The 22,608-nt window shown below is 40.7% G+C and overlaps 1 protein-coding gene across 1 annotated transcript in view; it reads right to left on the minus strand.

Annotated features, from left to right (window-relative positions):
- Positions 1 to 22,608, minus strand: part of MTUS2 (microtubule associated scaffold protein 2) — a 170,097-nt gene that overhangs the window by 43,289 nt on the left and 104,200 nt on the right. The window contains exons 5-7 of the mRNA XM_088052304.1: positions 17,186 to 17,347; positions 8,843 to 8,941; positions 3,457 to 3,665 (exon numbers count right to left, since the gene is read on the minus strand). Of these exons, the coding sequence (XP_087908430.1) occupies positions 3,457 to 3,665; positions 8,843 to 8,941; positions 17,186 to 17,347 (470 nt within the window). The remainder of the gene's footprint in view (positions 1 to 3,456; positions 3,666 to 8,842; positions 8,942 to 17,185; positions 17,348 to 22,608) is intronic.

The raw sequence follows: 22,608 nt of genomic DNA on the forward strand, positions 1-22,608 counted from the left end.
TGCTGGCCACTTGGCTGAACAGGGCTGAAACTGGGCCAGGACTGCCACTGTCACTGGGTTAACAAGCCAGAGCAGGTCAGGAGTGATGCAAACCAGGGCTCTGGAGATACTTGTTCTAAAAAGTCTTCCTGGTATCACTCCAGCTCCCGTTAGCCAGTTGTTCACTTTGGAATACCAGCACAGCACGAGGGCTGTGTCGGCAAGACGAACATCTGACAACATTAAGGACAAACTTAATCTGCTCCTCTTCAGAATTAATTTGAAGCAGTTCCAAAAGTCAACAAGAGTCATGTGCATATATGAGGGTCTTAAGCTAATACATCTGCTAATTAAATAATGATTGAAAGCCATGCTCTGCACAGGTACTGCAATCATTACTTTTCATGCTTATGTCAGAACCACTGCTTTAATATTTTTTATGTCTACTGCCTCAGTTATCACCTGCTTCGATTGCCTAGGCTTTTCCCAAGGATAGAAAGTTGGTTTAAGTGGCATTTAATGGGTCTGTATTAAATACTGATACATATTGTGCACTTCTAGGTGCCAGTTAAAAGAATCTTGCCAATTACAAGCATTTTCAACTAAGGAAGAGATGATTCCAGGATACCATTCAGCAGTGGTCTGAAATAGTCAGAAAACAAATTAAAAAAAATTATAAGAAAATGGTCATGTAATCTTAAAGCACTCAAAGGAACTTCTGGTGTGGTCCAACACTCTTATTCTACACAGCTAAACATGTCTGTAGGACCACTTGCATTGGCGCTTTCCCCAGCTCTGGAAAGAGAGCAGAAACAACGTGAGCAAGACAAGTGAGTCACAGGCATGGGAAGACTCCTACTTGCTGTTTTCAAGACTCAGTCCTGTCCTCACTGCCTAGGAGCACATTTTACAACATAATTTACACCAAAATCTGAGAAAAATCTATGTTTTGAATATTATTTGGTTGTGATGTAAGGAAAGAGAGACATATTGGCCACAAATGACTATCAGCCCAAAAGAGGGTCCCTTGTACCAAAATAGGATCGGGCCCTTCGCTAAACAAGAGTGGAACTGCTAGCTGGACAAATCAACCCTAAACCTCTCTGGAATAAGGCTGAACCTTTTTATTGAATGAATGTTTTTCTTTTGCCATACTGCAGTTCCACTCAGACCTCAACCACTTTGCTGCAGGGTTTTCAGATACACCCAACTATTATTTTTATAATGTGAAAAGTTGGTTTCATGCTGCCCCAACTCAAAGCCAGCCAACTCAATTTTGCTCAAGCTTTCAGACAATAATGCCACCTCAGAAAATGTCTACATATTGTATTTGCAAATGACACTCAAAAGCTTGTAAGCCTGTGTCTATGTCGCAAGACAAATGACTGCCCAGTTACACAACTCCTTGAGTAGTCCCAGATTGTCCCACTGTATGGAGGTTCTCAATTTAAGCAGTGAATTTAAGAGTGCAGCAGCTGTAGTGCTCCCTGGGAGTCTCAGACAAGACAGGCGAGTAACTCAAGCAGAAATTCAGGTATTTGATGCTTTAAATGGTCTTCATGAAGTGCTCACCTGCCTGCAGGCACCAAAAATGGAGCCTAAAGCAAACCATACTCCCAAAGGAGGTACCACATCTGCATGGATCTGAAACAAATCTACATCCAGTCCTGCCCAAACCTGAAGGCGCTTGAATTCTACAGGTGTGTTATATTTCACCTCCAGCCACTAAGAGGAGCATTACTGCAATCCTCAGCTGGCCTGATAAATACAGAGGAGCTGGGAACAAGCTGTGCAGCTATGCTTGGCCAGGACTCAGAGACCATCGGAGTGGATGCTATTAAATAAAGACACCTGACTTGTTCAATGCAGGACGCATTTTCAGGACAGATACAACGTGTACCAACAGCAGGACAGTCATCTCAAAGCTCAGTTGCAGCAGCTGTTCTCATTTAAAACATATCCAGAGGAAATGAAAGAGATATGCCCAAGATTCCAGAGTTCCTTCAGCAAATTGTGAATGAGGCATGTGATGAAAAATCTCTCCTCAGTGGACAATGCACAGACAAAGTTGAGCTGACAATGATCTGCCTTTTTTTATTTCCCTCTGATTTAAACAAGGATACTCCACAGTTAGCTAAAAACAAAAACAAACAAACAAAAACAACCCCACAAAAAACCCAAACGAAAACAAAAACAAAAAAACCCAAACCCACCCAAAAGTATTTAGAAATACCCAATAAGTCCTAAAATACACAAATATCAAATATAGAGGGAAAAGATCTCCTGGGAAGGTATTTAAAATATTTAGGGCATTTTAAAAATTCCCTGTTTTTTCAGTTCATTTAATCTTCCCTGGCAAGATCAGCTCCTACTTAAGGAACAGTGTGAACCGTGGCTATTTATTCAAAGGTAACCTTTCCCACTATTATAAAAAGCCCCAAAACTAAATAAAGTATTTCAGGATTTTTAAGACTGACTGAATTTAGGTTTTATTTCCTTGCTTTTCCTTCTCTCATTTAACACAGAAAATTTATTCTTGTCTCTTCCAAAAGTAGACAAACAGGCAATCAAGGGTATTATCTGAACCTTGGGTCCTACTGCTGGTGATTGCCTATTTTACAAAGTAGCCAGGACACCAGCTTAACCTGGGATGTTATAAAATACATGGGCATGGTGTGAACCAGGCCTGGGCTTCAGAGCCCAGCTACATTTTCTAGATCATTAAACAGCTTTTGAAACAAGCAATACCTTCAAGTCTTTCATGGTTATTTCGGTTGTCTTAACATTTTTTCATTTTGACTTGAGTGAATAAATTATGTTCTCTAATTACCAGAAATATTTTCTTTATTTTCTCTATACCTGCTGAGTGTCTACATGCTGAGGTAATGTTATCCCAACATCTTCAGGAGTTGGCAGCCCTGTAACAGGGACACCCTGCCCAATTCATGGTGAAGAGGAAGAGTAGATAATTATTGAGGGAAATCAAATAGTTTCCTTCATCTAACAGCTTTGGTTGCCTGCAAGTATTAATATCTCAGTTACACTTTCCATTCCAGCTCTAACAATCAGAGACTGGGGCTTCTAAGTTTCTGCATCTCCTTTACTCCTAAAATCCCCTGCTTGTGATAAATACTTCATTCAAAATTATTCCTTTTCCAAGTTCCTGAACTCTTTTTTCTAATATATGACATCAAACTTATCAGATTGGATGACATCACACCTTACACACAGTTTCTTTGGCCACCCAATCGCCAAGCTTGGTGTCTTAACAGAGGTGCCAGATTTCCTTTGTCATTCCAGTTTTCCTTTCTATAATTCTATGAAATTTAAATTCCCTTCTCATAATAATAATTGTAAATAAATTACATGCTTTGGTCCCAAGAACAGATTTTCAGGGACTATGGAATAAATTTGGGCAAGTGACAGGTAAAAAGGCAAAGAATCTTTTTGATGGTAAGAAGCACCCATTGCACTTACCTGCCTGAAAAAGTACTGTGTTGTTATAGCAAAGACATCAAAGCCACAGCTGGCCCTTTTAAGCTCATTTTGGATATTGATTAATTGCCGAGACTGCTCCTCACACTTTTCCTTCAGTTTCTGAATGAACTGCTTCTCAGTGTCTCGCCCCTCTCCTGGTTTGGAGGAGAATCCATTCTTTGGGGTGGCTGGCCTTTGCTTGGGATGTCCTATAAAGGAGAGAAGAAAAGACCATTCAGGTCATTTAGTTTACATGTACAGACATGATATTTATGTGTTTCTATGGCATTTGGGACTCATCCCTACAAAAAAACAGAAGGTCTGTAGCGCTCACACAGAATTTTCAGTCTTTAAAAAAAAAAAACCCCAAAAACAAAACCAAAAAAACCCAGCAAACCAAACCAAAGAAAACCCCAAAAAACCCCAAACCAAACCAAAAAACCAAACCAAACAAAAGCACAGTGAAGCATGTTTCTTTAGGGGTAAAATCTCAAAGCTATTTAACAGTCATCTCACCTCAGGCTCTGAGACTGAAAGTCTTCTACCAGTTGAGGAGAGCTGTCCTAAGAGTGTATCACTGAGAACTGAGGTTGTTGGAGGAAGGAATCACCTCACCTCTGCTAGACATCTACAAGAACAGAGGTCTGCATCTGTGGTGCTGGACTCCTTTAAATGGGAGTGAGAGAAATGGGCACTTCCAGGTCAGGATTCACCTTGTCAGTGATGTGGAGAACAGCTAGGTGACATTTCTACTCTACACGTACTTTATTTGTTCACATGGACCCCCAGCTTGGTGACTCAACAGAAGTGCCAGATTTCCTTTGTCTTTACAGATTTCGTTTAGCCTCTACACAGGACCATGTGGGGCTGGAGTTGTCCCTCCCTGAATGCAAACAGAGCATGGATTGCTTGCCATTGGGATATCACTTTTTTATCTACAATACTGCAGTCTGCCTTGAGAGTTCGCCTTGCTCTCACCTTTATAATGTGTCTAAAATTGCAGCACTTACCAGATATGTGCTGAAGAGCCACCAAGTGCCACACAATGCACAAGAGTTACATCACTGGCTCTGTGTGGCTGCTCTCTAGCATCATCGATCACACCAGAATTACTACATGGTTTGCCTGCAGAATTTAGGCCCAGACAGACTCTGGCTCCTCTGATGTGCTCCAAGTTGGCTTGAAGCAAGCCTGATGCTGTACAAACGTGTGAAAGAACTAGTGTAGCTTGTGTTTATGGTATGTATAAATACAGTGTTATATTCATATCCATGGCACCAGAACTAAAGCTTACTCATGATCAGCCACTTCAGGGCAGTGGGGCTTTTTTTTTTCCTAAGTTCACATCCTGCTTGAGTCAACTATCCATTTCTGTGGGTATAACCCAGTCATGAGAATGAAGCAGGAAAGGGCAGTGTTGTGGTATTATCGGGCTGCTCAAGCCACTTGAGCCACTTGGAAAATCTGTTCTCTTTACATTCTTTGCTTTCTGAGAACTCTCCTCTGCAAACATTTATGGCCAGCTGGGCATCAGCTTTGCAGACATTTAGTGACTTTTTGCTACCCTCAGTCTTTTTTGCTACCTTTTTGCTACCCTTCAGTTGATGCTCTTTAGCTGATTCCTGAATACTGGCCAGGAACCTCTTCAACAGATCCTCCCATTATTTGCTGACTTTTACTCCGTAAGCTAAAGTCAGTAAGAAAAAGGGAGAAAATATGAGTCAGACACCTTTGTTCTATGTGTTACAGAGATGGTGAACATGGATCTGGAACAATTCTGTGTTAGTAGAAAAGGTTGTGTGTGTAAGAATATGAAAAAAGGGGACAGTTTGTAGTTTTATGATCTTGTATTATACAGTCCCTGAAAAACAATACAGAAACCATGTCTTCAGCCAGTGTCCAGCAATCAGTGTAATAGGGGACAGTCTTCTGCTGTGAATATTGCCTATACCTTTCCTAGAAAGCCAAAGAATCCTTCCACAGAGATGTCTCTGGTATGAATCTGAGCCAATTTGTAAAGTAGAGCATTACAAATTCCAGAGATAATTTTGTCAGATGTGCTTTAGATCTTTTAGATCTTTAAGACCGCTGTCTGGGTGTGCAAATAGATCCTGAAGGCAGTTTAACTACAGCAGGCAGGGGAAGAGTGTGGCTTCCACAGAGCAATACCCCAGGAGCATATTCCTATTTTTTCAGATTCCCAGCTTGTGTGGAGCTGTTGGGAGTGTATCTTCTATGTTGTTCAGCTACATCCTGGCTCCAAGCTACGCTTACAGGGAGCCAGCTCCAGCAGAGATGCTCCCTCACGTCTCCAAGCATCTCAAGGTGCAACTGCAATGAGCCATGAGTGCAAAAAACCCTTTGAAACGCTTTGTGTCCATGACTTGCATTTGTGACAAAGAATACCATGTTCTGCAGCTTCAAGACTAATGCCATGTTGTTGTAAGACCTAAATAATACAGCACAAGAAGTTTTTGTCATTAAGAGAGTTCAAGCAGCATAGCTATTGCCCTCTATCCATTTTTATGTCACTTAAGGCTCGTCAGCCTTTTTGTGCAGAAAAAAGAAAATACAGACTCTTCATGTCAAGGGGCTCTTAACTGTACAGTAGGTAATACCACAAAATAAGAAATTAAAGATGTAAAGGTCTGTCTTTTTAGCATAAAAATCTCGGGTTGTTTAAGCAAGATGTTGATGTTACAACAGAAGGCTTAGGGAGAAGTGTAGGGGAAACCCTTGAAATCAGTTCAGTTTTAATTAAAACAGAAACCCATCAGGTTGCTTAGTCTTATATTTTTCTAGCCTTCCTGTTCACTGGAAGATTTGAAGTGCACATCTGTGTTGTCCTTGTCGGTATTATAAGCTGTCCTTGTAAATTAAACGGTGCTATTCTCCTCAGGGATAAATCTGAATTTCTCGGTTCATTTGGGTCTGAAAGGCAGCTTACTAAGCTTATTCTGCCATTGATGTCTCTCTTCTGTTGCTCTGCACAAAACAGGGTATATATTAATGATGCTGGCCCTGATCCTCAGTGTCCTTTTTGCTGGTGGTGGGACCAGAGGGGCAGACCCAGTGTGTGCTGAAATCACTGAACCCCTTTGATCCACTTCAAAACTCCCAAGTCTTTTTTATCTACGTGAGTGTTTGAACTAAGGAGACATAGCAAGTATATACTCATAATTAACACTGTCCATGAGGATTTAGATGGGGGTATGCAATTTATTCGCCTTTTAACTGTCCAATATCCGACATTTTGGTAAAGAAAGTGAGTAAATTACTTAGAGATGACTGATATCAAGCATTCTGTAGAGTGACAGATGCCAGAAGCAGTTGGCACCATTCTAAAATGGAGTGGAAGGAGAGCACTTGCATCTATGGACACCTGTTCCTATACACAGATCTCAGTAATAGTATTGCATCAAAAGATAAAACTGAGATCCCTGCAAGACTCTGCATCTCAAAACTCCCTTGCAAGTCTTCAGATTCAAAGCTCAAAAAATTTGTGTATGGCAGTCAAAAACCAGCACTGATTGAAAGGAACTGAATGTGAGAAGGCCAGTAACAGGCAAATACAACCTAGAAACAGCACTCAGAAATTTTAGGACCTGTTTTGTGGCCAGATGCAGCTGTGGTGGAATTACCTGTGAGATACATTCTCTCCCATCAAAAAGTGTAAACGTTGCAGGAGTTTGATTCTGATGCAGGAAAGTCTGTGACTGACCCTTAGCATCAGCTACACCATGTGTCCTCTTCAAAGGCTGCTTTGGCTAGTTTTTTAAATTGTTAAGTAGGTGAAAAAATTGTCATTATTGCTTTGTTATTGCTGTAGTTATTTCAATGAAGGCCAAAGGCTACTCTAAAAAACAATAAATGAAGATGAGGTTTATTTTCCTACTTGATCCTTAGAGTGATAAACAAATTTACATTGGCTTAATTGCAGACAAGCAAGCTGAACAAATTCTAAATCAGTCTGATGGATGGAGGTCAGTTACTCAGCCTCTCACGAGAATGAAAAACCTTTGGGGCCCTCATGAATTGGATACACCAAAACCTTGAAAATTATGAAGTCACCCGTGGAAATGCAGACCTCCTTAAGACAACACAAATACACTGTACAAATATTCCAGTGTTCCATTTTGCTTTGTAATCCTAGTGGAAGCAAATCAGCTGTGCTGTAACACGCTGCCACAGCCGGAATCTGTGCTGATGCTTAAACTGGACTCCCACCGTTATAAACACTGGTGAGCTTCTGGTCTGGCACTCTCTGCAACAAATTCTTTGGATCTCTCTGTGATCTCATCAGGTGCAAAATAGCCTGTAAATTATATGACTCAGAGGACAGTGTTAAATTCATCTTTTTACTCTATTGTCTTTGTAAGGAGAAGAATTTTGTGTCCTGTTGGTGCCTGAGAAGATTAAATTTACCCTTCAATTTTCTTGATTTTGTTGGTCGAGAAGAAGAAGAAAAGTAGGGATTAAATTTAATAATAATGGAGAAACTCTTGGTGCAATTTATAGGAGCTGGAAAGCTGTTCTACATGCTTTATATTTTGCCACCAAATGAAGCAACATGGGGTTCTATCCCCCACAGTTATAACTTAAGTATATATACCACATAGATGTAGAGATGACATTTTAAGCATTCAAACAGAGTCTGAAAAATGAGGGAACAGAAGATAAACTTCAAGCACAATGAAATCAGTGAGACCGTGCACACTCATTTCAGAAGCATTTAGATCAACCAAAGACCAGCCTCACAAAAGCCTTTGGGCACCTTACCCATTTGTTAGTGTACACCCAGTAGACATAAATAGAAACAAGTTCTCTTCATTTTAATAAATAACAAAAGGCATTCTTCAGAAATGTTAAAACCATGTGTTTGTGCCCAATATTGAGGTATAAGCTGACAATGTCCCAGTAGCACTTTGGAGGTTATTTGTATAGATAATTCCTTTTCCAACTATGCACAGAAATAGCCCAGAAAATTTAGTCCTTCTGCATAAAAGTAAGAGTAGATTCTGAGAAATCCACTATCGCTCTAGGCAATTGTCTGAGGTGTCTTTTATTTTGCTATATGTATCTGTCCTCTTTTTTGTAAGAAAATTATAATGATAAAAAAAAAATGTTCCTGTGCCCTTAAACATGTAATAGCAACAGCTCTTTGTTTTGAAAGAGAGATGATTGCATGGTTATAACAAAGAGAACAAAAGTCTATTCAACCCATGCATTGGTATGATAAAGCCTGCTGTAGCCAGCTTAATGAACCTTGGACACAATCAACTCTCACTTAGCAATACTATGTCTCAGATTTGAGTGTGTTAACAAGCGATGCAAAGTCAACAAGTTTAAATCTTTCCTGAAACAGTGCTTTCAGGCTCATAAATACCTGGTGAATGGAGTTTTGTGGCTGTTACTGCTGATTTCTTAGGGGATGAGACAGCTGGTCTGCTAGCATCCTGATCTTTTTGTACTTCTTTCTTCACACCTGTTTGAGAAAAAAAAAAAAATCAAAGGTACAAGGACATCTGTTTTATAATTCTATTTGTAACTGTGCAGAACTGTGTCACTAAGATCCACATCAAAATGTATTTCACCAATACATATTCTGGCCTCTACACAGAATGATGCTACACAGCACTTCTAGGTTGGATGCCAGCCTGCCGTGTCTGCAACCATGGCTGTGTACATGTGGCTGAGCTGACATGCACAGCACTAAAGAAGGACACAAGAAGGCCTTACACACTACCTTGGCTTTCCAGACACCTGCACCATGAAAAATGCCATCAAGGCACAAATAGCTACACAGGTAACCCATCCTATCTGTTCTGAGTGCTGTGTTCTGTCTCTTTACCTTGCTGTGCAATCTCATTCTGGGCTGCTGGAGAAGTGGAATAGGACTGTGCAAAGCTGACTGAAATTACCTGCAAGTCCCTACCCTGCCACCTTTTCCAGAGGTAAGGAAGCTGCCTTTTCTGGAGACCGGCTTTCCCAAGATGAGTCAAGAGAGAGGCTAGAACCAGCAGCAGGCAGCCCGTGTCAGAGCTGTGCTGCATGTGGCTGCCAGGACACACGAGCGTGGCTCTCTGTGCAGTAAGGCAGGGTCAGGGCAAGCACACTCAGGGCACAGCCCTACAAGACACTGTGCCAGTGTGGGACGGAACAGGGCATGGAACATTTCCGAGAGAGGCAGCTCAGTGTCTGTTGTTATTTGTCCCACCGCTGGAGCTCCCTGGCCAGGGCCTTGGGACGGAATGCCAGCTGTCAGAGCTCTGCAGCTGGCAACTGCCTCTTGCACCAGGGAGATACGACTTCCTCTGAAAGCCAGAGTGGCCACCCAGGCTCAGCTCCTCCTGCCCACCCACAGCTCCCATCAAAATAGCTGTGGGGACCACGCTGAGAGCACTAACATGAGGTCCTGCCTTGCTTGTTTGACCATGGTGTGACAGTCACACACACAGGATTTCAAGCAGAAAACATTCATCAAAGAAGTAAGGAGAAGGAGCAATAAAAAGCAAAGCCCTGAGACAATAATGTATTTTTCTGTTTGCTTTTCTTTTTTTACCCATTAGTGTTTGTTGAGGGTTGCATTTTAGCCTGAAGGGCTGTCACAGCCCCTGGATACACAGGAAAACAGAGAGATTTAAGGCAAATGACTTGCTACAGAGGGAAATCAAAGTTTTCCTTATTGACTTTCCCCTCTCTTACCAGTATGTTCACAGACATTTTATAGGAAAATGTCGCACAGAAATATCTAAAGCAGGAAAACAAAATCAGATTTTCTTGGTGGTGCCTAATGACAGTGGCAGTCCAAAAGCTAACACTACCTTCCATCTTGCTTAATACAAATGTGACCTGGCTCTTTCAGCAGCGGAGAAAAATGATAATTTTATATGGGGATCATAATCCTCAGGGACATTTACTAGTTTACTAGTTTTCTGCTCCCTCCAAATCCACACCTAGTCACAGCTGCAGTATATAGGTTTATTTCTGATTAATCTTTCACCCTTCCACTTCTGTCTGTATCAGGACTTGCATGCAGAGATCTGCAGATGCAGCATTTGTCACACACCAGAAGCTGAGCTGCATAATTTCTAGCACTGCCTCTCAGCATTTGCTTGCAGAGTGCCTCTGGAAAGAGCACATGCACCTGCATGTCCAACTGTTTGTGGGAGGGAAGCATGGGACAAGTTCTAAAACCCTCTTTGATTCTTCCACTCTTCACAGGCAAATGACACCATCAGCTGCCAGGAGCTTGTAAAGATTGCACACTTGCTCACACCTTTACTTTTGTCCATTTTCTCTGCTCTCCATAAATACAACATGTTGAGGCTATGATTCTCATTTGTGATTAATACTTCTCACAGTGAAGTGACTGAAGATAGAAATTGCCCGTGCCTGCCCCCTATTACACTGCACTTTACTACAGAGTAAGACATAAAATAAGTTTATGGTGCCTTTTCATTACTAAGGGCCAGCCTGATATGGTAGCTGTGAGACAAAACCAGGGCTTGTTTTATAAGACATAGTTTATATAGTTACAGACTGAAGCATCACTTTTTCATGTTAATAAGGCTTTGGCTTTTCTGGGGCTTTCAAAATAAAAATATAATGCACAAATGGGCCATATACTGACCTCCTCCATAAATTTTGCTATGCCAGATGCCAAACATGGGCAACAGTAGAGAAAAGTGTGTGCTTTCCTTATGCCTTCCTTGGGCACATAAATAATTAACTACTTTTGGTTTTGAGACATTTTCAGTGAGGAACAGCTGGGGAATTCATTCAGTCCCTTGACCTTAAGAACAAAATGAGAATCAACTCCCTAGTTTGAGCTTGGTTGAAAGAAAACAGAGCAAAGAAGCCCAGAATTTAGCAGAGGGCAAGGCAGGGTCTGTGGAAAGCCGTGGGAGTTGTGTATGGGTGCTGCCCTGCAGGTACAGCTGCATGCAGGACATTGGCTCCACAAAGTGGAAAACCGGCAGAAAGAAGGTGCAAACAGATATCTGGGCAAGCAAAGACAAGTAGGACTAATACCAAGGAAGACTAGTGCCCTTGTTCAGTTTACAAGACTAGGAGAGCTCCCAAGGTCTGGTGGGGCAGCGGTGCAGCAAGCGGGCAGGGGAGGAGAGATTGTGCCGCAAGGGAAGCGCCAGCGCCCAGCACAGCCTTGCTGGGAAGGGGCCAGGGACACGTGGAGATAGCAATTATTCAACTTCTCCTTCATAAGTAGAAGGGCCCTGGTGGCCTCTCTGTGGCCCTTCTTAGAGGAGAGGGATTTAGAAAGCACACAGCAGGCAAGAGGAAGGACGGTCTGCGGGAACAAAGTGTTATCGTTTTGCTAAGCTCATCACCCACAGGGAAATTTTAGGGCAAGAGCCATCCCTGGCACCAGACCTCATATAAGAGCTTGAGCTGAATGCTTTTCTAAAAATGGGGCTTGTTCTTGTCTTCTGAAACAGCAGCTGTTAGATGGTTCAAAGAGAAACATTAGGAAAACATGTTGATTTCCTGCAGGGAAAATAAATCTTTAGATTACAAGTGTTTGGGCTCAGAATTTGTCGTTTCATAGAAAAATAGGATTTCAGGTTTAAAAAAAAATCTGAGGGAAAGCACTGGTGTAGTAATTAGCATAATGTGCAGTAGCACAGGATATGGTGCAGCAGGAGGTTGTAAAGTTTGATCTTTTCTAGCTTGAACTGTACTAAAAGTAATTCAAAGATTAAAACGCACAAAAAAATCTGATGCTCCAGGAAAACTCAGGAAACAAGACAAACATTTTTCAGTTGTTATTACAGGCCTGAACACATGTAAAACCTCAAATAGTTTTCTGTCATACATATTTTGAAATGTCAAAAGGTGTTATGTATGCAATCATAAAATAATAAAAAATACACAAAATTACAAAGGGAAATTAAGCAACATAAGTGCATATTTCTTGAACTTGCACACTTTTTTTCATGTTCTTCTAAATTTGTTATTTACAATGTATATTAAATCTGATCTGGAACAAAATTTACTTCAAATTCTTAATGTTATTGCCCACAGACCAGAAATATGGAATTCCAATTAGCTCTGTATTAAATGCCTGTACATTAGCTTTATTCCTGCTAGCTGCATAACCAGGGCTCTGAACTTCCCAGCAAAAAGCTCCTGACATCTTTGGAGCTACCATTAATTTCTAGGCTTCCTGGGACAGTTTCCAAGGCTCTCCCAACGCCTACCACTGACAGAGCTCATGCAATGACAAGTTTTGGTTCTGGTAGCCAGTAATCAAAGCCACAAAGTATTAATTTTTAGGTGAATCTACATTCCATTTTAGGTTAGAAATCTCTCAACATTTCCCCTCTTTTAAAAGCTGTACTTGTGTAAAGAAATATTTCAGGCCATAAGAGAACAATGAGCATAAATATTTGTTTGTATTTTCCACTGGTGTGCTTATAACATTTCCTTTTGAAAAAGGCCTCTAAACACACAGCTCTGTAAAGGTATTTACATTTCCTAATTAACATATACAGCCTGCTCCAAATGAAACAGAAGGAGCAAATGCAAAATAATTAGAAACACAAGGCAAAACATTCCAGAAATCACTTAGGAAAAGAGCAGACAAACAAAGCCACTTCTCCATTCCCCCAGGAGCGCTGACTGCTGGCCTAGGAAGCAGAGCAAAAGACACCTTATCCAAGACATCTCAAGCACTGCAGAATCAGCACTTGTATTTGTCTGTACCTTTTTGAGTCTTCAAAAGCCAGTATGCTGGGATAGGCTTCAATTTGCTTTCATGCTTCTGACTGAAAGCCTGCTAACAAGTTGTACATTGAGTATTTATCCCAAAACAAATCCTAACATGCTATAGACATCATTAACAATTCAATGGGACTGACTGCATTCAGAAGGATTCCAGCTGTTCTCAGGAGTATTTTACAAGTTAACTAATGCAGTCTGCAAGTTAACCAAGAAAACATCCAAGGAAATATCTTCAGTCACTCAGACACAGGGAGCCCCTTTGAGCTTTCTTCTGCCTTTTCCCCTGATACCCATGACTAGTCATGTCCTTGGTGAGTAATGACGCATCCCTGCATGCATTGTTTGAGACAAAATGAGCAAAGCTGGAAATATGATGGATTCTGTAGAATGAGAGCAGTCTAATTCTCTCTAGAGACTCTCTACTTCCTGTGATCTATGAGACACTGAAAGACTGAATAAATAAGTAGATGTAGAAGAAAGACTACGTATTTCTTGAAGTAGAAACTGCTAATGCTTGTGCTTTTCCCTTTGTGTTTGTTTCAAATTTAAAGTCAATCTGATAAGAAAGAAAGGACAACAATTATTTCATGGTCTTGTCTGGAAACAGTTGCCTTGTTCTTGTATTAAAAAAGAAAAGTCTCTTTAGCTGGTGTTTAAAAAAATAAAGTGAAAAATAAACCTGATAAAATGTGTCATTTTTTTGACTTAACAGAAAATCTCAGGGTGATTCAGAACATCCAACGTTAATTGCAGAGTTAAAACAACTACTCCTCTTTCTGCCATTTTGCATGGATCCTATGGCATTTTATTGTCTCTTCCTCACACAATTGTACTATGGCATGTTTAAGAGTGGTTCCCAGAAGAAAGACAGGAAAACTTGCAGATGAACTCCCACCTTCACTTGTAAGGTAGTGCTGCATATCCCTGTGTTCAGTACAGGAACAATATGAATGTAACCCACTGCACACTGCTGCTCAGCTTTGAAGGGAAAGTGTTTGCAAGGGGGAACAAAGCAGCAGCAGACTCTTCTCCCTTCATCCCTGCAGTGCTGGGGCTCACTCCTCCCCCCTCAGGTGCCCTCAGCTCACCCCTCTCCTTCCTGCTGACATTGTGCTGTCTGGATTTTGCAGCATCTGATCAAAAAAAGCACATTTTACACTATAAGATTGCTGGTGAGAGCTGAGATAACACTGGCCTCCCATTTTTCATCTTGACTGATTGCATTTAACAGTCTGTCCTGTTATATATGATTTACTGGTACTTTTAGAAGCAAAAGAATTGACCAGGTAAATTTTTTGAACAATATTTTTGATTGTCTTTAATTTAGGGGGCCAAGTAGGAACAAGCTGCTCAAATGAATACCTTATTGCCACTGTCATTGCACTCAAATTAGGATATTTCTTATGGATGACAACAGTCATTAAATAATAACCAAGTAGACACTGGAATCCCCCAACACACACCCCTCAAAATCCATAACAGGGCATAGAAAATATAAAATCCCACAGCTCTCTGATTTCATAGAGAGTTTGGTGGCAGATCCTGCCTGGCAGACAGAACTAAGTCTTTGAATAGTGCCTTCTGCAGATATTCCTCCATTTTAAGGGAAATTTAAACCAGAAAATTAATATATGTATGTTTCAAGTACTATATCTTTTAATCAACATCTGTGGAAAGAGGAAGCTTATATGAATTTCAGAGCTAGATTGTAGTTGCAAAGTTCCTGATGGAGAAGTGCTTTCGTTAAACAAAATATGAAGCAATATAGAAATGGCAAGTTTTAGTTAGGTTATCACTGTACTTCCCAAAGTAGCTAATGCATTTAATTGAAATTGAAAGACCCCTCTTTTTCTAGTCAAGTAAATGCTTTCTTTTTCCTCTTCTATAAACTGACAGACATGTAAATATGAAAAGGGCTGTGCAATGCACTGAAACCTAATCAAGTGCACTGTTTTCACAGACCAGTTGAAAGGCCATCAGTTCATGTCTGCAAAACAATTTGCATGACAACAATCTTCCACTGCTATTGTCCCATGCCAGAATTCTTTTTTGATCATCTGAAGCACAGCATCATCCGCTGCACAACAGAAGCTAAAGGAGTCCATTTTCATTAATTAAATATTTTTTTATTCCCTGCAGTCCAATTTATTTCAGAAGCACTTTTATTGAAATATCAGGAATATAATCTCTCTTAAGCAGTTGTGTCTATGTTTTTTTTAAGTGAAAATTTACAGTTTTCTCAAGTGAAAATTACAGGTCTTCTCAAGTGACATCTAATGCAAGAAAGCTTTCATGTGATTTTTGATTTTGATGGCTATTTTTGATTCATTAATATAGGTATACTTTTTCATTTGTGAATTAATTTACTGTTCATACATAGATAAAATTATGTACATCCCTGAAATACTAATGCAACTTTTATATTACCTGATATTGCACTCTTTCAGAAATGCTATTTAGATTTAAATTACTGCCATCTTCTTTGTGAAGTACTTTCCTTCTTCCTTTCATAAAATATGCTGTATGCAATACACATAGTGCCTGTGCTCCTCAGCTGTAACTCTGGAGTGCTCTAAGCACTTCAGTTTAGTAACTGCAATGTCTTGCACAGGAGGTTGGTCAGATGCTAAATATATATGCCACATCAAGCCTATAGAAATCACTCTCCAAAGGATAACTAAACAGAAAAGTTTACGTTCTGTAGGTGTCTCTATCACATTGGGATCTGCACCCAGTGTTCATATGCTGTTGAAAGAAAGGCAAGATTAGAACTGCTAAAAACACCTTGTCTTCATAATTTCTCTGATTTATTTCAACCTTTGCTCCTATAAAATACTTAGCATTTTGAGGAACCATGACACTGTTTTATTAAAAAAATAAAAAATTTTAAAAAATCATAAATTGGCCACAGATATATGCTGCTAATTTGGCTCATAAAAAAAATTAAACCAGAACATTGGACCAACATAGTTTTTTTTTGCTTCTGTCTGTTGTGTATAATAACAACTTCCTAACCTTGTCAGGTGTCCCTGTTCAGGAACTGTCTGATTGTTTGCATAACACAGGCAGGTAATCCTACTTCCATGTTTACTTTCCTTCCAGAATAAAACAGGCAAATTTATGACATGGTAACTGCTGAGCTATCCCTTCATCCTTATCTTGACTCAAGAGCCTTTTACTGTATTTATCTCCCTCTGTGTGGTTGGTTTGGTGGGTACCTGGTGTCCAGCCAAGGTCAAACCACTACAACAGGTAAATCTGTCTTGAAACCAGGTGATAAGAACTAGCAATTCATAACGTCTTTGTCTCATATTTTGCACTGATTTTTCCTTCCCAGCTCCATTTGCAATGTGTTATCAAACCAAATGGAACTTACACAGAGATGAAACACTTTTGAGTAAGAGCCAGCCTGGATAAAATTATTTATTTTGGAATCTGAACTTGATGGAACTGGTCATTTGAGACATAACTGAATTGAGCAGAAGGAGAGTTCAGGCAAGGAAACAATTTAGAAACAAGGCTAAGGGGTTTTTGCTTTGTTTGTTTGCCTCCTTCTGCCTCTCTGAGTGAAAAAAAAAAAAGATTACTCACACCTAGAGGCCAATATTCTCATCACTGCAAACATACCTAGCAATGAATTATCTGCTCAATGGAATGTTTTGGTCTCTAAAGGAATGCAGTATTTTCAAATAGCTGCTTGTTGAGAACCAACAATATATACACTAAATGTCTGGCATGTGTAGTTAGGGACAGTAAATGCCTTCAATTCTACACATAACTCACAAAATGAGATTATAGCTGTGTTGTTGACTGTGTTACAAAGAGTCTGCAGTAAATACAGATCTATGAGCCAAATCAGCACACCGGCAATGGGCCCAAGGATGGCAGGAAAATTAATTAAAAGCAAGAAGTAAAGCAGCATCCCAGCAAGGTTTCTGCATTTCTTGGCTTAATGCAGGTGGTGTTTTAAGTCTGGAGCACTTACCAGCAGGTGCTGCGGCAGTTTTTGGTGCTGGCAGTAAGCTCCTGCGTGGAGTCGCTGTGCTGCTCGATACCTGTGTCGTGCTTTTGCTGCTCCCCTTGGGAGCATCCTTAGAAGGTGCAGATGCCCTAGGGGTGGGCTGATCTTCATTTCCGAAGCTGGAACCTGCAGGAGACCAGAATTGCACTAATTACAAGTCCATAAAAAATGTATGTGAACTGTGGCATACAGACCAAACTTCTATCAGCAATTATAATCTACAGTGACACGTTCTCACTGCAGCTTGGGCTAAGTTACACAGACTGTCTCCAGTATAAACCCTCAGGTAAAAATAAAGAGTTCCCAAAGACTTAAATGCTAAGTCTTGGCAGCTGTTACAGTCTGATTTCAACAGGAAATTATGACTTTCTCTATGTCTACCTCTATGCAGGTATGTGGCTACAACACTCGTAAAGAAACCAAGGGATTCCTAAATATAAGGGTGGATGAGTTTATGGTTTTGTACCTGCTAGAGGAGTCACAACACACATTCACCCTATCACTTGGAAGCTGCTGGTGTCTGAAATGGAGGGGAATAGCAGGGCTCAGTGGTGCAAAGTTTCAAATTCCCCTCTCAGGTGGAGATTTCCCACAAAGAGTCCCTCAGATCACACTCAGACATTTGAATAATAAGATAAAAAACAGAGGAAAAATTCTGCCTGAACTCTTACATCCACTTCAGTCATATTCTCATACCAAATATTAGGTTGCCAAGTGTTTCACCTTATATTAACCTCTTTCAAAACTTTTATTTGGTTTGGTTTCCTCCTGCATTTACCATCTAGGGAAAAATGACATCCTAGGTTCCTTGTAGACATAAGGAAAACAATATTTTCTTAACATTTGAGAAAGGCAAAGTTGGAGTGTTCTTTTTACCTATCTGTCTACAAGGCCTAAGAGGAGCAAAAGATCTGGACTTGAACATTTGCAGAAGAATGAACGTTTTGATTGAAAAAACGAGTGGAGATAGTGCAAGAAATACAAAAGATGTCAAAAAAGGCCTATAATCTTTATTTCAATTGTTTTACAAAGATACAATATAATATTGGTTAGGTACTGCCTGCAGGAAAACGATAGCATTATCTTAATAATTGGCATGTCCGAGTCCACAGTATTTTTAAGACATAGGCTTCTTGAAAGTACACAAGTAAAGATTACATTTTTCCCTTTATTACTGAAAATTTACTAGGAAAAAAAAAAAAAAGCAAGTTGGAGAAGAAAATCTTCTTTCTGATAAAGGAAAAATATACCTTTTGGCTCTGAGAAAACAGCTTTAAGTTTTTCTGTGTCTTTGAGGCTGCTTGCGTATAATTCTTAATTTAAAGTGTGTATCTGCAGTATAAATGGACTTCTACAAACATATTTGACCTTTCCCAAGCCACATTAAAAACTCAAAACAGTGTAGTGTACTCTATACAGGAATAGAAAGACCTGAAGCATTTGTCACCTTTACACAGCTCTGCACATAACAACCCCTCAGCACATCAGGTCGGTGTTGCATATCCAAACTACATGGATTTTTCACCTGTGTAACAAACATTTAAATTTATGTGTTGAATTAACTGTGACAAAACACTGCTGGCTTCCATAAAGTCACAACAGCAGAAAATCTGGCCCAACTTAGCCCAATCTCCTCTGCAGCTGTGCACGAGGGCACCTCTTGCACCAGGTGCCGGGGGGATGCTGCAGCACGTGTGTCCACCTCAGGCTGTCTGCACCACGCTCCTGAGGCTATTCCTGAAGTGGCCTCATATGTATGCTTACTCAGGCACTTTGGGGAACACCACTTGTAGAAAATATATTTTTTTCCTTCAGCTGTTTTTAAGTTTCCATTGCAGAAGCACTAACCTTGAAGAGTAAATTTTTCTCATTATTTGCAGAGAAATAGAGTTCAAGTGTTCTTTAATGGAAACCCTTTATTCTTATTTTCAACATTCATTCTCTGCCCTACAGTGAGTGGTGAGGGAAGAAGTGTGAGGCTGAGAGGGAGCAGGTGCTCCCTGCAGAACAGGGAGAAGACCATGGGGAAGCAGGTATTTAATCCCTGCACCATGGTGGAGCAGATATTCACACTGCAGTCCATGGAGAACTCCACACAGGAAGACAGGTGGACATGGCCCAAAGGAAGCTGCATCCATGGAGAGCCCTCCCAGGAGCAGGGCCCTGGAAGAAGCTGTGGGCCTGGACATGAGAACCACGCTGTATCAGTTTTATCCTGAGGGAGAGCAGCCCTGGGTAAAGATCCATGCAGGAGCAGGAAGAAGTGTGAGATGGAAGAAATGGCAGAGAGATGTAATGGACTGCAACCCCCATTCTCCTCCCGCTGTGCTGCTCAATGGGGATATGGGATGGAGGAGGTAGAGGAATTGGGAAGGAGGAAGTGAAGTTGAGACTGGAAAAAAGTGGTGGGGGAAAGCTATTTTAGTTGTTCATTTTGTTTTACACCTTTCAACTCTATTTTAATTGTCAATACATTAAATAATTTTTTCCAAGTCAATTTTTTTTCCCTGTGACAGCAGCTGGTAAGTGATCTCCATGTCTTTGTCTCTACCTGTGGTCTTACCTTATTTTTTTTCCTGTCCTGTACAGGAGGTGAGATAGTGAGACTCACTATCAGGCAGGGTGGGTGCCTGGCAGCCAGCCAAGGTCGACTCACCACAACAGCAATATCAATACACTTAGGATTTGCTGAGATAAGGTCAATGTTTAACTTAAGAGACATTGTCCCCACTTTTCTCTTCACTCACAATAGATGGAAATTGGAAAGAGACAGAGGGAAACAACAACACATGTGTGTATAACATGCTCCAACAAGCATTGTTGCTTCCATGGATATCACTAGGGCAGCATCCAGTTCCCTAGGAGCAGAGGTAGGTGAGTTTCACCTTGCTGCACATAGTGCTGGATTCCAGAGTTCAGATAGCATTCAAAGAAGTAATTAAATTAAAGACTTAGGAGAATGCCTATTTCTCATGATCTAGGAGGAAAAGAAAGGTTTTAATTTACTTTAAGGAATAAACTTAAAGGAAAATCAGAAAGATGATTCATCAGATGGTCCATCTGTTAGTCCCTCATGAAATAATGCCTCCCACTATTATCTGCAACAGGTGAATCAGTAGCTTCTGCCCTTCCATGATACCACCTCTTATTTCTCAGTAAAAGCCTGTAGAGAAACACAAGATGCGCAGTGGGTGAACAGTTTCCAGGTGACCACATCTTTTGTTGTATTGTACTTCTTCTCTCCTACTCTACTCTGGCATTCTGTCTAAGCCAGGGGAGACTCTGCTTGCCTTTGAAGCACCTGGTGAGTTGTCTGGGGGCTGCTACATAAAAGGCCTTGCATTTTTGCAGATTCTGTGCTCTGTGAGGAGCAGCACTGCTGAATTTGCAGTAGAGCATTCTGCTGGGGCTAAAGGCCTTCAGTCTCACTTTTATCATCTCACTATAAGCCCCAAGGAATCCTACTCTTCTGCTTCTGAAAATAAAAAAAATACCAAAAAGAAGAATATTCCTTTGAAGACTTGCAGTTACTTTGGAAAGTCCCAGCTGCAGCCACTCTTCCCCTACATTTGTTTGCCAGTAGACACTGAGAAATTAGGGCTGGGAACAAATTGTGGGCTGCATATTTGAAGAAAACCATCACCAAAAGCCCACTTGCTCCTAGATGTCTTTGAACCACTCTTTCTCAATATCTGTTACCACTCTTTTTTACCATCTGGCTGAAGCTCATTTCTGGGGCACCTCACCCTCAGAAAAGAAGGGCTCTCTTGTATGTGCCACTACAAGTTTGTGCCTCTTGTTCCTTTTCTGAAATTATTTACAAATATTTATAAAAAAGGACAGAAATAACATATGATAATATATATAACTGTAGAACTAGCAGGAATGTGAATGGGGAGAATTCTGCATTTGATGAGAAATTAATTAGGCCGTGTTGTGTGGCAGGCCTTGATCTGAGAGGAGACAATGATAGGAAGGGCTGTGTTCTGGAACCCCACAGCTACAGATTTCCCTGTCTGCAATCAAGGGCAATAAAGTCTCCTTTTGTTGGAGAATTTGCATCGTTTGACAATGCCTACAGGTCTTGCTGACAAACAAACTGCAGAGGAGTGTTAGAGCATGAGTGTGGCTCCCTGTCCTGCGGGCTGCTGCGTGCAGCCTATGACACTCATAGACATGGAGTGAGTTTCCAGCTCTTCACAGCAGGTCAAGCATTCCCTGTGCTGGCAGGAGGCTTGGAGCTGAGAGCTCCTGCCACAGCTGTAATCGCACGCAAGACACTGGGAACGTGCTGGCATCATGCATGTTCAGTGAAGGACCAGCATTTACCCAGGGTTATAGGAAAGCCTTTCCAATATTAAGATCTTTGGACACTACTCGATGCCGAGTTAATGACAAGGAAGTTACACCTAGTTATTGCATCAGTGATCCCACTTGGCAATTCCAAATCACTTCCCAGTCACAGAACTGAAGAAACTTTAAAAAAGGATTTGAGCCACTGTCCAAATCTCACAGCAAAGAAACAGCAGAGACAGAGAAGTGAGCAGAAAACCTGATGATAAATGAGGCCGAGATGACTTTTTTTCACCTGCAAAACACTGGGATGTATTATTCCTCTGGGTTTTACTAGGCTGCACTTTTGTGCCCCAGTTTTCAAGCAGAAGTACAAGCACAAAGTGAAATTAAAGCCACTGCCATGGGGAATGATCTGATAAGAAAAATACCTAAACTGCTGGAAATAATCAGGTGACATTTAAAACCAAAACCTGCAAGACACACTTTTCACTAACTTGGGACATTTTCTCATCCTTCAAGAAATTCCCATTCTTTATTCCTGATTGTTACTTGTGAAGTGGTAAGCAAATTTTATAGGATGATTACCAGATAGACAACCTGTCAAATGAGATTTTTATTTCACTACTTTAAGGGCTGCTGTTTTGAAGTCCAGCATGGTATATTTCAATATGAGGTTTCACAGTGTAATTTTCAAGACACACCATTGAACATACAGTTGAGCTCTGTAGCTCAAGCTGAAACTAAGCTATGGACCAAGAGGGACGGTGTGATCATGAGGGCTAACCATGTTATTAAGATGTTTTGATAGCACGTAAGATTACTAGTTGGCTCATTGGGTTTTTTGTCTCTGCAGAGAGACAGTGCCTGGTATTTCCTAGCAGGCAAATATGCAAGAGATCAGACACTAGCTCATGACAGGTTTCCTTTCCATCCAGAAAAGAAGATGCTTAAGAATTGATGTCCATACAATGCTTGAGCCTAACTTACTTAGCTTAAAGTCTTTTTTCCTACTGCCTTTGTTTTTGTTTTTGGTTTTTTTTGGCTCAGACAAAGATGTTTGAGGAATAATTCCCTGTAAAATGTTAATTTTG

The sequence above is a fragment of the Pseudopodoces humilis genome, chromosome 2 (assembly GCF_049639895.1).
Source record: "Pseudopodoces humilis isolate 2021_Gansu_Grassland_sample_001 chromosome 2, ASM4963989v1, whole genome shotgun sequence".
NCBI lineage: Eukaryota > Metazoa > Chordata > Aves > Passeriformes > Paridae > Pseudopodoces > Pseudopodoces humilis.